A 16,337-nucleotide genomic window follows, 5' to 3' on the forward strand; every position below is an offset into this window, starting at 1 on the left:
GGTTAATACGAAATAAAAATGATTATTGATAAAAATAATTAAATAATAATATTAATAATACAACCAATAGTATATTAGGATCCATTATAGTTATTGATTATTGGGTTTCAGAATTATGCTGTCATTGCATCATTTTTTTCAGTGCAGCAAATATAAAAAAAAAAAAATGAGCCCCACCAATTTTATTTTTTTTAAAAGATCAGGATCCATATATATAAATTTTGATTTTTTATGTGTTGCCATAAATTTTTATTTTTTTTTCAATAAAAGCCTAAGTTATTATAGGTTAATAGGATGACATCACTGTGCTAATCCCGCAAATTCAGATAAGGATCAGGAAATTTAATAGGGCCCTACGGATGGAGGGGCCTAGTTTTATCCTAATCCCGTTCGGTAGGCAGATTGAAATCTCGCAGGTAGAGATTAATCCGTACGTACGCTGTCTTCTATCTGTTTTAATATCCCCTGCGCGCTATTGTTTGGGATAACCATTTGGAAGGCTTGGACTTGAGGAATGATATGATGCACGGTTGGGGCAGTTTGTTTAACAGGTATAATCTGGATGCTTTCGCTAGAGAGATTATGTTATCTGTGGATTCAGATAATAATAGTTTGCATAGGACTATTTTGATTGAGAAGTTTATTAGATGGATCCCCCTGATGATGATTGGATAAGGTAGTGTTTGGTTGAAGGTTTATTTTAAGATTGATGGGAAAGTGTAGCTGGATATTGGAAAATAACACGTTTGTTTCAGGTTTTTTTCAGAAATATCAGGCAAATAGGATAGATGAGAAAATGACTTTTGTGTTGATTTTTGGATGAAATTCACTGTTACAGAATACCATTTGAGATGTGGTATTTTGAGATGACTGGGGAAGTGAAAAACAGGTGCAAAGTTTCTTCCGAACATAGATTTTGCATATTTAAATAAATTTCCCTGGTAATATTTGGGTCAACCAAACAACTTTTTTTACATTTTCCTATCAAACTCATTTTCCAACCACTTTCCTATCAATTACATTTCCCTAATAAAAAAAAATTTCTCCCGAACCAAACACTACCTTAAAGATTAATATTGATGGGGCTTCTAAAAGTAATCCAGGTATGTTTGTTTGTGGGGGATTGATTAGAGGTTCGGATGAAAAATGGTTGGAAGCTTTTTCTTATAGAATAGACTACTGCACAACAATTATAGCTGAGCTGTGAGATATTCTGAAAGGATTGAAAATAGCTTGGGAAGGGGGTTGGAGGAAAATTATTTTGGAAAGTGACTCAGCATATGCTATCACTTTGCTCACCAAACTTAGTGATGAATCCTGTGAGTCTCATTTAGTGACCCGCATACGGGAATGGCTCTCAAAGGACTGAACTGTTAGGCTGCTTCACACTTACAAGGAAGGCACACTTACAAGGAAGGCAATTCTTGTGCTGACTGGCTTGCGAATCTTCCACTTCGTAAGCTAGATCAAGAAGATTTTATGATTTTTCATATTTCTCCTGATATTAGGTGGTTGTTTTTTGCTGATTTTAACTCTGTTGACAGAGCTAGACATTTTTTAATGTAATTTCTTTATTTTTGTTACGGGCTGTGCCCTTCACCAAAAAAAAAAAAATATTGCTATCAAACTTAATACATACGGAGCGGGAGAAGTTTCTTTTTTGGGTGTGGGCCATGATAGTTTCTTTCCACTGAATAAGTGGTAGGCTTTTAATATATTAAATTTTTCCACGAGAGAAAAGGCTCGAATGACAAGGATTTGAATTATTTGACACCAAGCCAATTAAAGAAATGTAATAATTGTTAAGACTTTAGAAGGTTGGATTATGGTGTAGTGGGGGCCGGTGGGTTGAGATTCTCCCTATACCCATGTCCTAATTTCTTTAACATTTATAATGGTGCAATTAAAGTTTTTTATTTTCATCGTGGACATCTTATCTTAATGACCATACATCAAAAGCGGTGTCGGTGCTTGATAATACTTTATGAAATCGAGTTACTCAACATGATTATTAAATTGTGGCATTTTTGGATGAATTTTTTTTCTTAAAAAGTTACTTTTTTTAGGAAAAAAATATTTCTCACTTTTATTTGGATGAGCTTTTTCCCCTTCAAAAGTTGTTTTTTCAGGAGAAAAAAGCACTTATCACTTTAATTTTATTTGGATATTTATTTAAAAAAAAAACAGAAGTCACAAAAAAGTCAAAAACCTTCCTTTCTTAAAAATTAAAAATTTTAGCTTCTAAAAGAAGCAAAAGAAGAAGAAGTCAAAAGTCAAATATTTTTTTTCAAAAATGAAATATTTATATAAAAATACAAATAGACTTAATTTTTGTAGAAAACACTTTTAAAATAAGGAATAGATAAAAGCTACTTTTTCTAAAAATCCAAACCAACGGGCTAGTTCGTTTGAATTAGGGGTGTTAGTGGGGTGGGTCGAGCCGAGCCGAGCTTTAGTCTTAAAATGCTAAGTCTGTGTTTAAATGTGTCAGCCTGACCTAGCCTTTTACCTGTTATGAATATAATTATCGGCTTGTGGCCTGTATTATTTACAAAAAATAAAAGTCTGGTTTAGTCTGTTAAAAAAAAGATAAGACAACAAAAATTTATCCAAACAGAATACATAATTAACAACATCAGTAATTCCATAAATATTCATAAATTCAATGTATACCCAAACAGCATAATATAGAACAAAATTATTCAAAAAATCTGTTTAACCAAAAAAATGGGGTGAAATGAATTGAGGAGAGAGAGAGCTATTACAAGTAGTATAAAAATTATAAAAAAAAATAAAAATTAATATACTAGGTCAGCCTGAGAGGCTCCAAATCCGAGCTTTTGAATTGGAGTATGAGACCTTTTTATTAAACTAGCTTTTATACAAGTCCAAGCCTGGTTTCAATAACCAATTTCAGTCATATAAGTTCAGGCCTTCACGAGCCGAGCCAAAGGCCCATGATTTGTTTACCACCCCTAGTTTGGATGTATGTTTTTTTAAAAAAGCAGAAGTCACAAAAAAGCTAAAAATATGCTTTTACTAAAAAATTTAACTTCTAAAAAAAGCAGAAGTCAAAAGCTAAATATTTTTTTTTCAAAAAATAAATATTTTTATAAAAACATAAATAACTTTATTTTTATAAAAATATTTTTAAAATAAAAAAATAAAAGTTGCTTTTTCTATAAATCTAAACAAACGGCGCTTTTAGTCAAGAAAACCATCGTATACTCTCGGGGGTGTTTGGTAGGTAGTTTGTTGTGAGATTGATGGGTAACTGAGAGTGGATATTTGATTACACCATGTTTGGTAGAAGTTTAGGAAAAAAAATGCTAGGCAACCATTTTTCCCATCCAATTAAGATTTGTGTGTAAAGTGATGTAAAAGTCACTGTTTGAAAAAACCACCTTGGAGGTGGTATTTGAAGATAACAAGGCAACTAAAAAATAGGGAACGATGATCAGACGGAAATGCCCCTTGGAAGATAGTATTTTGGAAAATTATCTATGAATCTTTGTGATCGAGATTTTCTACTGGAAGCCTCTTCAACAAGTTTTGACATTCTTGCCACCATTGTGTCATTTGCCAATATAATAACCCTCACTCATAATTGTGGATTTAATATTGAAGAATAATTAGAAGTAAAAGAAATAAAGTCATCTTTGGTGAAAAAGGAGTTAAAATGACAGTTAAGGGGTAAAAATACAGGTAAATAAAGTTATCCGAAAAGTGAAAGTAAAAATGGAAAAATGACTGGAAAAATATTCTAGTCTATTGGGTAAAGTTTGGTAATGAATGGAGGTGAGTAGATAGATGAGCTTATACCCGCTGATATAATGAACTAATATAAGTGTGACTTAAGGGAATTACTATTCCCATTCTTATTCCGTGTTTCCTTTCGACAGAGACAGAGAGCGAAGGAGAGAAAGAAAGGTTTTGAAACCAAATCTTCCAAGTCTCATAACTTGAGCTAGAAACCTCCAAATCACTCCGTTCCAAAGCCAAACTTGTGAGAAATTTTGAGAGAAATCCATTGGTACCAGTATTTTCGGGTGGGATTCACCGTAGAGAGATCTTCTCCCCAAATATTTCGAATTTCATGGAAAAGATGGATTTTGATGGAGCTTGAGGCCATGGGAGCTTAGAAACTCATCTCTCCTTTGTTCTAGAGTGCATTGTGGTAAGAAATTTCCTTCCTTTTCATGTTTTTATGAAGATTGAATTTAGGTTTTTATTTTGAAAATTTGGTTTGATTGAGCATGTTAGAGCTTGATTCAGGTTTAGCTCATGTTGAGAAAAGTGTTTAGATGAGAATTTTAACGGTGAAAATGTATTTGGAAAATTAAATATACCGTATTTTTGAATAGTGTCGTATACGTGAATAGTGACGTATACATGAATAGTACTGTAGAGATGAACAATACCGTATATATGAATTAATGAATCTTGGATTAGAGGTGCGTGATAAGCTTGAATTTGATGAACTAAAGCATTGAAATCATGAAGTTGTCATGATTTCCTTTATGTGCCTCTTAGCCATTCACAAAGGAAGTATGTCTTTAGAGTGCTTATTTGTGTTAATGAGTACTTATACGGTCTAAGGACTATATGATTAGATGTTTAAACCTTTGGTTGGGTGAGCTAAAAAGAAAAATGAATAAGTTCTTTCTTTGGGCCTTAAAGGTGTTTATGGCTATTTTCAAAGGAAGTATGTGCTATGAGTTATTGTTTTACAAAGTGAGCATACTTTTATGCGTGAAATAATATTCTAAGGTGTATGGACCTTCGCTTTGGTGAAATAAAAAAAGAAAATAAAATAACTCCTTTGTATGGCCTTAAAATGAGTTTTGGGCCATTTTCAAAGGAGGTATATGTTCGGAGATATTGTTTCGCAAAGTGAGAACACTTATATGCGTAAAATAATTTATATAGGTGACTAAGCTTGGGTTTAGGCACTAGACAAAGAGAAATCTTATAGTTCCTTTGTAATGGGCATTCTGCCTTAAATTGAGAAAAATAGGCTTTTAGGTGCTAAGAGGAGTAATGAGTGTTCTAAGGGCCTTTTGGGACTATCCTAAGACTAAGTGAATATGTAGAATTTTGTGGAGATTTTGTTGAACAAAGAACCACCCACTCATCACTTAATATGATTAAGTAAAAAGAAAATAAACAATAAAGTGTGTGTCTTGTATATTTACATAGCATTATATCTTTTTATTGAGTTTTGTGTTGAATTTCTTCTCTAGGTGTGCCTAGGGACTGTGGACGTTTGGATTCTCGTGGAGCAAGATAAGCAGCTTGTTCTTCAAGTAAGCAAATTGTAAAGCTTCAAGAGGTAAGCTCTATGTTTATGGGGTTCGCTCTTACTTTGTGTTCCGCCATAGTGTACGGACTGTGGTCAGGTTGTATGATATGTATGGGATATATGATATAGATGCATTCACATGGAACTATATGATGATGTGATGTGATATGTTTTGATGTGTTTATTTTGTTATGCTTTGATGTGTTTACATTGATATGTTTTGATGTGTTTACTTTGATAGGTTTTGATGTGATTTTTGTATTGATTCTATATGATGTCTGCATGGGGTCCTCCCTTGGGACTGACTGTGAATATATCTATTATATGTTGAGTTCCGCCTGGGGTCATCCCTTGGGAACATGTGCACTGATTCCTGCTTGGGGTCCTCCCTTGGGATTGACTGTGCATGCCTCTGTTATGTGATTATCTCTGGCCATTGATCCTATGTGCACTGATGTCTGCTTGGGGTAATCCCTCAAGACTGATAGTGTACATTTCTGATATGTTTTTGGTTCCGCTTGGGGTCCTCCCTTGAGAACATGTACGTTGATTTGTGCTTGGGGTCATCCCTTGGGAATGATACGTACATCTCTGATATGATATGCTTTGTTCTGATGTGATTATTGTGATGGTTTTTGTATATGATATTTGTTACGTGCATTGATTTCCGCTTGGGGTCATCTCTTGGGAATGACTGCGTACGTCTCTGATAAGATTTGTGTATATGCTTTGTTTAGTTATGATATTTGATTATATGATATGTTATACGAGATATGTTCAGTATAGTATGATATATGATGTTTTGTATATTATGTATCTGACTGTCATGCAGGAAGTGAGCCCAGGGTATGGAGAGTTCTCTATAAACCTGCAACTTACTAGAGATTCGTCTTTAACCCCGTTTGGGGATATGATTTCAGGAACACAATTAATTGAAGAGCCCTCATGGGACAAGGACACTACCCGTGGCTAGAAGTACTAGTATGAGGATATAGAGTTCTGGGTAACCAGAGGCTACTATTTATTATAGATGTTATTTTTGGAGAACATGTATTGTTGTATAGTGTTCTATTCATTTGGTGATCATGATGTCTGATCCTTTATTTTGTATATGGCTTGTATATGTTTTGTACATGTCTTTCAGTTGGATGCATGTACATTTGAGTATTCGGGCATGTTGATATGATGATGTAGTATTCAGTTTATGTTTATGTGTTGGATTGCATGCTGTTAGACATAGTGGCACGAAGCCAAGTTATCCATGCGTCCATGGATGGGTATATGATCATATATGGATATCTGGTATGTCTGAAAGTATATATTGTATAAATTGTCTATTAGGGTACCTTGAGAGTGAGATTTGCAAATCTCCAGTTGTCCGATTTACAGAGGTTACTCTGTCCGATTTTCGTCTCCGTCAAATAAGAATTAAATTAGAAGAAGTATGCAATGTGATATGTCATGTGAAAAGAATTAAAGAAAAAGAAAAAGTTAGCTCGTATTTTCGTAAGTTAAGTCTTTCGCTGTTTCTGTTTGTATCATATGTATATTAATTGAACCGGCTCGAGACGGGGATGTTACAGTCAACACTGTAGTTTTTACTCTTATATATCCTCGAATGATAAGTACCCAAAATCATTTTAGGAGTAGTATTATTTTAGGAGACAAAACAAAAGAGATGAAATCTAAAAGGGGTATTTTCGGATTTTCAATAATTTTTCCGTCAATATTTTTTTTTTTGGTAATCAATCCCATCAATATTTTAATTTCAACCAAACACAGACTTAGTAAATTTAAATAAATTTTTCTGATAATATTTCAGTCTACCAAACAACTTTTTTAAAACTTTCCCACTAAATTTACTTTCCTACTGTTTCCTCATTAATTATATTTCTCTGGTTAACATTTTTTTCTCCTCTACCAAACGACCCCTCGGGTCAGCCTCAACATTTAACAGTTCTGACGCATCATTCTTAATTAATGCAGTACATTTTTCTCAACCTCAAATTACAGTAAAGAAACAAAAAGTTCATCTATACTGAAAACTAGATCAAATCGTGATTAGAAATGCCACAACTTTTTTTTTTTTTTTGATAACAAATGCCACAACTTTGGCCTCAAAGAAAGCAGCTTGAAGTCCTATTGACACTTAAAAGTTAGAAGCTCCAGCCATGAGTCATCCCTCACTTGGTGTTATGCATAACAGCTTCTAAACTACTGTTTAGCCTGCTCAAATAATTAAAAGAAAGCTATCAGTTGTCGTGTCACAAATATTTATTCTACCTCTAATTGAGCATTAAATAGATTTTATTAATAAAGAACATACAATAATTGGCTTCACTTTGCTTGCGTAGATTGAATACCTTTAAAATTAGGGAAATATAAGAATCATGTTGCAGGAATGACACTGTTCATTCATGCAACATGATTCTTATATTTCCCTTAAAATTAACGTATAATAGGTTAAATAATGGTGATTGCGATTTTCCCCTATTGAGAGTTTGAAAATATTTTAATCATTGCTTTTAATTTGTCTCAAACAGATAGTATCTAGTATAAGCAAACAAAAATAGAGTAAATGGGAATGCACCTGTGAATAGAGAAAGGTGCCAAGAATTGCAATGGCGGCCCCTAGGGCATTGACAGGCTGAATTGGAGTGTGGAAGATAAGGATAGAAGACACAATTACCGAAATTCTCTTCATTGTGTTTCCTACGCTAAATGTTAAGGGAGAAATCTGATCAAGAGACATGTAAGAGACTTGATTGTACAAGTGGTAGAACACACTCTGTGCAGCTACCCACCTGTAAAAAATTAAAACCCAAAACATCATTAGTCAATAATTAAAGGATTTTATTTTTCTCATGTTGCATTGAGACAATTTGTTTCATGCAACATGAGAAAAATAAAATTCATAATTAATTAAATGAAGAATAGAGAGAGATAAATGATAGAATATAGGAAATAAATTAACAGTGTGATGGGATTTGCATATTGCTCCGTTTACCAGACAAAATTGGGACCAATATTAGACAGGGCAGTTTGCCAGCCAGCAGCCCACATCTTTGGGCCCTCAACAACAATGGAAAAAGGTGTGAGGATCAATAGAGACAATATGGAAAGGCAAGCATAATAGTTCATTCCACTAACAGACATCCCTTTCATTCCCTTCTTTGAGAATATATTCCTAAAGACAAATGCCAGATTTGATATCATAGCTCCCATAAATCCTGAAACATTAAGAGGTCGTCTATTCAGAGTATTGAACTCCCACAAAGATTGATGAACGAAATACAAATTCAACATCCAATTAATTCTGTCTACTAGAAGGGAACATAGTCAGCATCTGAATTTCAACCATGTTATTTGGTAATTATAGTCTTACCAATCATATTGAAATTGAGCTCCGTCACAGCAGCAAGTGCACAACCTCCAATAATAGGCATCAGTGACAGGTAAACCTGCATAGGGAATGCTTCCCCAAGCAAGAACCTGGATACCAGGACACTGAAAGCAGGCTCTCCACTCTTTATGATGTGAGTAAATGAAACTGCAACTTTGGACATACTCACAGTAGCTGCAACATGCCCAATTGTGTGTGCCACCGCAACCTGCAGACCCAAATTTGTAATTTCCTAATGAGTACTGAATCAAAGTTTTCTTACATCAAACTCTCTCTGACAATGTTTGATTCTGTTGAAAATATTTAATTGTGAGTAATAATGAAGTCCCACGTCAATTAAACATAAACCAATTGAGGATCATATAAGTGTAAAAGACTCGTAAACTTATAACCTTAAAGTTTTGGATTTAAATATGGTGTTGGTCAACTTTTTGTGATTTATAATTAATTATTAGCCTAATGTAGTGCAAATAGTACTCTTTGTGATTTATCATTAATTATTAGCCTCATGTAATGCAAATAGTAATGCAAATCCAAAATCATCCTTTTAAAGTTCTAATTCTAATCTTACCATGATTATAGTTAAGGTTTTATACTTCATGTTATATGAGATTAGCCTTCTTATCTCATAGAGATAAAAGTCATGTGAGACTCATGTGTGAGGTTATATGAGATGAGCCTTCTTATGTCATAGAAACAGAAGTCATGTGAGACTTATATGTGAGGTTTTATACATCTCATGTTACATGAGATGAATCTTCTTCTGTTATAGAGACAAAAGTTATGTGGGACCCATATATTAGAAAAAGTCATATATGAAACCCACCTATATCACAGGAATCGAAAGATGTATAGGAAAATTTCTGATCTCGTGTTAGATGAGAAGTATAAAACCCTTATAATTATCATGGTATGAAAGCAATAAAATAAAAAACGGGCCAAGATTTGCTTACAGGAAAGAGGGCCTTCCAAAAATCCAAATTAACTTTTGGGACGTCAGCAACCCTTGTGGCCCAAGAGATTAACATGATGAGAGAGCCAGCCGCGAGGGACAAAGTGGAAGTAAGCCATGGATAAGGAAAAGCATTCAAAACCTTCTTGTTGTATATGTTGAAGACCACATTCAAAGCCCACCATGTTGCAAAATACAAACCAATTTTGAGCTTTTGAGCAGCATCTGCCCCTGCCTGTTCCCCAGGAAGCTCAATGTTAATCTCTAGTGGCCGTGACTTATCTGCTTCGTAGGCCTGGCATTCTGTAACACCCCTTCTGAGATTTGTTGACAGTTTGAAATTCACAGTCGATGAAATGTAAATAGGTTTCAGGGAAGAGAGGGAGGACTCAGTGCTTTGTTGAACATTCTGAATAGTGGGTAACGTGCAATGTTGAGTCCTTGGAACAGGAAGTTTTATGGTGGAGGAAGCAATGCTGCTCAGTGGCGATGCTGTGTACTTGACAAAGGATATCATGATGTTTTTAGCTTATCTGAATTGTGCAAAACAAAAAAGAGTTGAATTTGTAGGTGTGAAGACAACAGAGTAATTAACAATGGGAGTATGTAATTAAATTGATAAGATTTATGTGATGTGTGTGTGAATGGAAGCAACACAATGTGGAGGAGTTTAACGATTATTGCGAGGAAGGAAAATATGGAAGAGTTGACAAGTTGAAGCAGTGGTGAGGGAAAAGAGGTTGGTAGAGAATGGAATAATGGATGGTGATTGGTGAGAAAATCGAAGAGAAGGAGAAAGGAAAGGATGAACGGTTCTTCCTAGGATACACTTATATAGAGGGACCGATTACGGAGGCTTGGTGACAAGCGACATTAACAACACATATGGGAGATATTTGTTTTCAATTGAAAAATACAATGAAAAGATAATTGTCAGCGTAAAACGATGTTATATAAAATAACTTCACGATGTAGATACAAAATATGCTAGGCCTATTTTTTTGATAAGTGTGTAGTAGGTATGTTTTTTTATATGTAATATGAGAAAAATATACCCCTTAATTATTAGGCTTTAATGTTTCTAAAGTGAATGTAGATAAGTTATCTACATTCACTTCTAAAACGACGTCGTTTTGAGTTGAAAAATTAAAAAATTATAATAAAAAATGTTATTATAATCCTGAAATAAATTATAATTACATAAATACCTTGATTTCTGCCTCAAAACGACGTCGTATTAGGCTCAATGTAGATAATTGACGGTAGAAAAAGTGAACCCTAATTATTATCACTTAAAAAACATAATGAAGAAATAATTGTTTTCATTTAAAGATTATTGTTTAGCACAAATCAGAATTAGATTTGCTGAAGATAAAAAGAACAGTTTTAAAATAAAAGATAAATATAAGATTAAAGATAAAAATAAGATTAAAGATAAAAATGAAGTTAAGATATGCCGGTAAACCCATCAACCTTAAAACTCTAAATTAAGGAAAATTTTAAAGAGAAGTGATAAGAATAAGGATGAGATAATTTATTATAATTCAATCAACTTAATATTTGATAAATTCAAACTCAAATTATATCCAAATTGTTAATTTCCAATAGACCAAATTTCTTGTTGTTCATATTTCGCTCACAAATTATTTTAAATTTTCTGCTGCATTTATATTGGATTTTGGTTGGAATTTATATACTAACTTATATATATTTTTTTAAAAATGTGGGCTTTCACTAAAAATAACGAAATTTGTCAACAAATTAAGGAATACGAAACTAAGACTGTTCTACAATCAGATTTAGATGAAAAATTGCGGTCCATTACCTATTTTGAAGTAATAATCTTGATTTTATTGAAAATGTCATAAACGATTATAAAAATTCATTTGATAACTCAATTTTAATGTCACATAATGATTTCGATAAGTTCAATAATTTTTTAAATATTTAAAGAATAAAATTGTCAAATTTTTAAATAAATTAAGCCAAGTATGATGTTTTCAAATCAAATCTATTTAAAAAAACAAAATGACGAGATAATTGTTATCATTAAAACGATGAAACGACAATGAGATAGTAACTTAAGTATTTTTTTTTCTTTAACTTAAAATGATGCAGTTTGGGGGTCTTTTATCTCGTGTAACAAATTCCCTTAAAAAAATAGAATCAAGAAATAACTGTTTACAAGCACAAATTAGAATTAGATTTGATGAAGATAAAAAAAAAAACAAAAAAAGTTTTGAAATAAAAGATAAACATAAGAATAAAGATAAAAATTAAGTTAAAAATATGCGGGCAAATTAACTTATCAACATTTGAACTCTATGTTAAGGAAAGTTTTCAAGAGAAATAATAAGAATAATGATGAAGATAAGTTTTCAAGAGAAATATTTGATAAATTCAAACTCAAATCATATTCCAAATCTTAATTCCCAATACATTAAATTTGTTGCTGTTCAAATTTCGCTCACAAATTGTTTTAAATTTGCTATTAGATTTATATTGAATTTTGATTGGAATTTATAGTAAATTATACCTTTTTGAAAAATGCGGGTTCTCACTTAGAATAACGAATTATGTCAAGGATTTAAGTAATACAAGACCAAGACCGTTCTACAATCGGATTTATATATGGAAAATCACGGTCCTTTACCTATTTTGAAGTAATAACCTTGATATTGCTAAAAATGCCATAAACGGTTGTAGAAATTTATTTAATAACTCAATTTTAAGGCCACACAATAATTTCAATAAGTTTAATAATTCTTTAAACAACCAAAAAATAAAATTCTCAAATTTCTAAATAAACTAAGCCAACTATGGCGTTTTAAAATCTTAAGTCCATTTTAAATTGAGTTAGAGAAGTCAATTCATGTACGGGATGACTTGCTAATTACGCTTTCATCTATGACATCTGACATCATAGAAGATTATAAATATGGTGTGGTTCAAGGATAAATCAAGTAGAAGTTGATGGGTATATAACATCTTAAGCGCTGATGAGGACAGAGAGTGATCGTCGATGCATAAGAGCAAAGATAAGCGACTCCTGATAGGCTTCTAGCGGCGAGGTATATGAATGAATCGAATCAACATCCGAAAGAGAGATTCCAGAGACTGTGCTGGTATGAGATGGTATAGTTAGAGATAACTTATAAGAATTAATTGGTACTATCTATACTAATAAAATATATCTAAAAATTTCATAATTAAACATGATTGACTTAACGTACTTCTAGGGTGAGTTTAATTTTTTTTCCAAAAAGCATGCAAGTAAAGCAATTTACAAAAAAAAAAAAGAACAAAAAAAAGAACAAAAGCTGAAAAATATCGTGTAAGTGTGATTGATACTTGGAAGTTGGAGCGCCCCGTGCGTTACTCGTACAGGCTAGCAGGGACAGAGAAACAGCGTAAAGTGATATATCGATTTTGCCTTGTTCGAAGCTAAAACCCCACCGAAATGGTCTCTGCTTCTATAATTAGAACAAGTACATCAATTATTCTGCTCGCTCCCGCGCATTCCTCACCGCAAATTCTAATGCAAGTGCTTAATGGGCCTCGAATTCTATGTATGAAACGATGCTGATTTCCAATATCTTTTCGCTGCATAATTTTTTCATGATACATTTCTCTTTAATTTTCTGAGATATATGGACGGATGGAGATTTTTTGGGATTCAAAGTTTATTGACGGCTAATATGAGGTACATCTGATTTCGGAGAACACTTTTTGTACAACTGTAGCATATACAACTGCGATTTAAAAAATTTTATCTGAATTTTTCTTTTATCTTTTTTTTAATCCGTACCCGGTACCTATAACACAAAAAACGAGGCACTTTTATTGAATCGTGGCACCCAATCAAACGGTGTGACAGTAATATTAAAAATATTTCGCTGATTTGGGTTTGGTCCAGTGTGGATTGAAAAGAACAAGGCTTTTTGTTTGCATTTGGGAAAGGGTGGGTGTGTACGGATATCATCAGTTTGGAAGCTAGCTAGCTGATATTGCATATTGGCAACTTGAATTTGGCCTTAGCTCTGACGGAATTCTATCCCTATCTTCAATGCCATTCTTAGTCATAAATCATAACTAATAAATTTCTTTTTTCCAATACATCGAGGAGTTCTGACCATGTCCATTGCTACATCGTTTTATTTTAATAGTTAATTTAATATCACTTTAAAATTATATTTAATTTTTTTTTCATGAATGAGATATTAAACTTATTGGTAATTTATTCCTTAAAATTTATCATCTTTATTTTTAAGGATATACCAAACTGATGCTATTTGTTTTTTTTTTTTTAAATTTCTCTACTGTTCATTGATTACTTGATTAATCCTTTTTTTTTTTGAAAGATTACTTGATTAATCCGCTTGCACTACTTGATTCACGTATTTAATGACAGTATTATTAAACCTGGACCAATCATTGATTTGTTCATAGTTTAATTGAATTTAAGTAAAGATATATAATAAATATATGTAATATAACAACTATAATGATGTGACTTAATGGTTATCATTTCACTTTCATTCTCTTAGGTGTTAAATTTCAACTCGGCGAGGGTGGTTCTTAATCGGGTTGCATCCAATGGCAAAGTCAAGAAATTTTGAGAAAAAAGAGAGGAAAACAAAATTCTATTCAACCAAATTTTTTAAATTTTCTTCGTACACAAAGAATAATAAAAATAAAAAGAGACAAATTTATATTACACTATTTTTCTTTAAGTCTTAATATAGTCTATAACAAAGATTTAACGAAATTGAGGGGAGCAATAGTCCCTTTTAACCCCACTTTGGTTTCGCCACTTGCTATTTATGTCTAAGTCTTGGTTGCAGGGTGAGCTGTTTCATAACTATCAATCTACATTACTTAACGAGAACATACATTAACTGAATTATTGTGGGCGAAACTCTAGCTTACCTGACAACCGACGAGCTGGTGAAGTTAGAATATGGACTTACGTACCTGAGTCCAAATTTGGGTTGGTAACCGCAAATGAATTTCATTGTTGGGTTGGGGTTGAGCCTTACTGTTATTATAATGATGTCGACAGTTTGGCTCGACTTTAATTTAAAAGTTAAAACATCGTGTAATGGACTAATGGGTTTCTTGGGCTCCAGATTTGGAGCGCATCTTAATGACAGCTGTAATAAAAAAATTGGGTGTGACTATATATTTCACACACAGATTTTATTATCACGTCTTAATCGTTGATTTCCGTAAATAAATGGTTATCATTTATTGTGAATTAATAATTAATTAATGAGTTTGATTTGAAAAATGATAACCGTTGATTAACGGAAATCAACGGTTAAGATGTAATAGTAACATTGACAGTAACATTATTTGATTGTTACAATATCCTATCACTTTACACTATATATTACGTAATGTAAATTATAAAAGTTATTTTTTCTTCTATCTGGCATGTTTCTATTCGTCCGATGGATAGTAGTATATTAGATTTTTCCCCAGATTTGACGGAAGCACCGTTCAGGTCCTTGTTTGTTCCCGGATTACAGCTCCTGTTGAAGGGGTTTGAGCATTACATTCTACCCAAACTCTAGCATATTTAATTCTACTTCTAGGTGACTTCATTGGTTTAACAATCAATTTTGAATACGTTCCCTAAAATTTTAATATTTATTTTGGATGAACCATGGTCCTCCATCGAAGCTCTGAAATGATTTATGGCAAACCGAATTGAATGATGAAGTATCCATGGCCGAGATATGAGAGGTTCATGAACAGTTGAGGCTTATATAAATAGCCCAATCTTGATTTCACTAAAATGCAGTCACAGTTTGGAATCCTAGTTGGAGGGGTTCACAGGTCAATTTTTCCAAATAAAACTCAACTGCTTTAACATGTGCATTTCACAACACTTTATAAAGCAATAAAAAGAACAGCAAAAAAAAAAGGAAATATTTGGACGAAACCAGTCCAGTAAGCTAATGATTTTTTTGTAAAAACCAGACATGCACTGAACTTGCTTTTGCATATTACGCTGGAAAGAGAAACAGAAAACATCAAAAAATTGATTAATAAAAAATTACAAAAGGTATATATATATATATGTACAAACAGATAAATATTCAACTAATCAAGGTTAGCTAATCAGGCACAAACTAAGTCTAGTTAGTGTGTAACCAACTAAACAAACTTTCAACTAATATGCAAAAAGCAGTTAACATAACTACATCCATAAAACATCCCTCAAGAAGGTTGGTGTGTGAATGTCTTTCACAGCCATAAAATTGCATGAATTACAGGGCATACAAGAAGGGTGTTACATTATCCTGGCCTATTCACACTTACTTTCAAGACAAATCAAATTTTCCCAGTGAAAACCAAAATTGAAGTTGGAAAATTGTTGTGGGGAGGACTAGAGCATAAGGAATAATTCCACGGCATGCATATATACATACCCCAAATGACAAAATCCCGGGGCTAAACCCATAGAATATTCGTTAAATTTAGTCAAACAAAACAAATTCTAAGGACTAAATTGTCATTTGACATGTGCGCTTCTTTGAGCATTTTTGTAATAATAAACACAAACCAAATTGGTGGATGCAATTGTATTTGGATAGCGTGGCCCAATCCTCCAATACCCTGATATGCATGCAAATAAATCTCCACTCTCTCTACACACTACACACACACACAGA

At 32.9% G+C, this 16,337-nt stretch overlaps 1 protein-coding gene across 1 annotated transcript; it reads right to left on the reverse strand.

Annotated features, from left to right (window-relative positions):
- Positions 1-7,814: 7,814 nt before the first annotated feature.
- Positions 7,815-10,174, reverse strand: LOC133291336 (glucose-6-phosphate/phosphate translocator 2, chloroplastic-like). The gene is made up of 4 exons (XM_061489590.1): positions 9,659-10,174; positions 8,688-8,913; positions 8,310-8,532; positions 7,815-8,106 (listed from the first exon to the last, which is right to left on the reverse strand). The coding sequence occupies exons 1-4, from the start codon at positions 10,172-10,174 to the stop codon at positions 7,815-7,817; spliced, it is 1,257 nt and encodes a 418-aa protein (XP_061345574.1).
- Between the last annotated feature and the right edge of the window lie 6,163 nt (positions 10,175-16,337).

This window comes from Gastrolobium bilobum, unplaced genomic scaffold (genome assembly GCF_033153095.1).
Source record: "Gastrolobium bilobum isolate Gb01-03AN ecotype WA unplaced genomic scaffold, APGP_CSIRO_Gbil_v1 utg7904, whole genome shotgun sequence".
NCBI lineage: Eukaryota > Viridiplantae > Streptophyta > Magnoliopsida > Fabales > Fabaceae > Gastrolobium > Gastrolobium bilobum.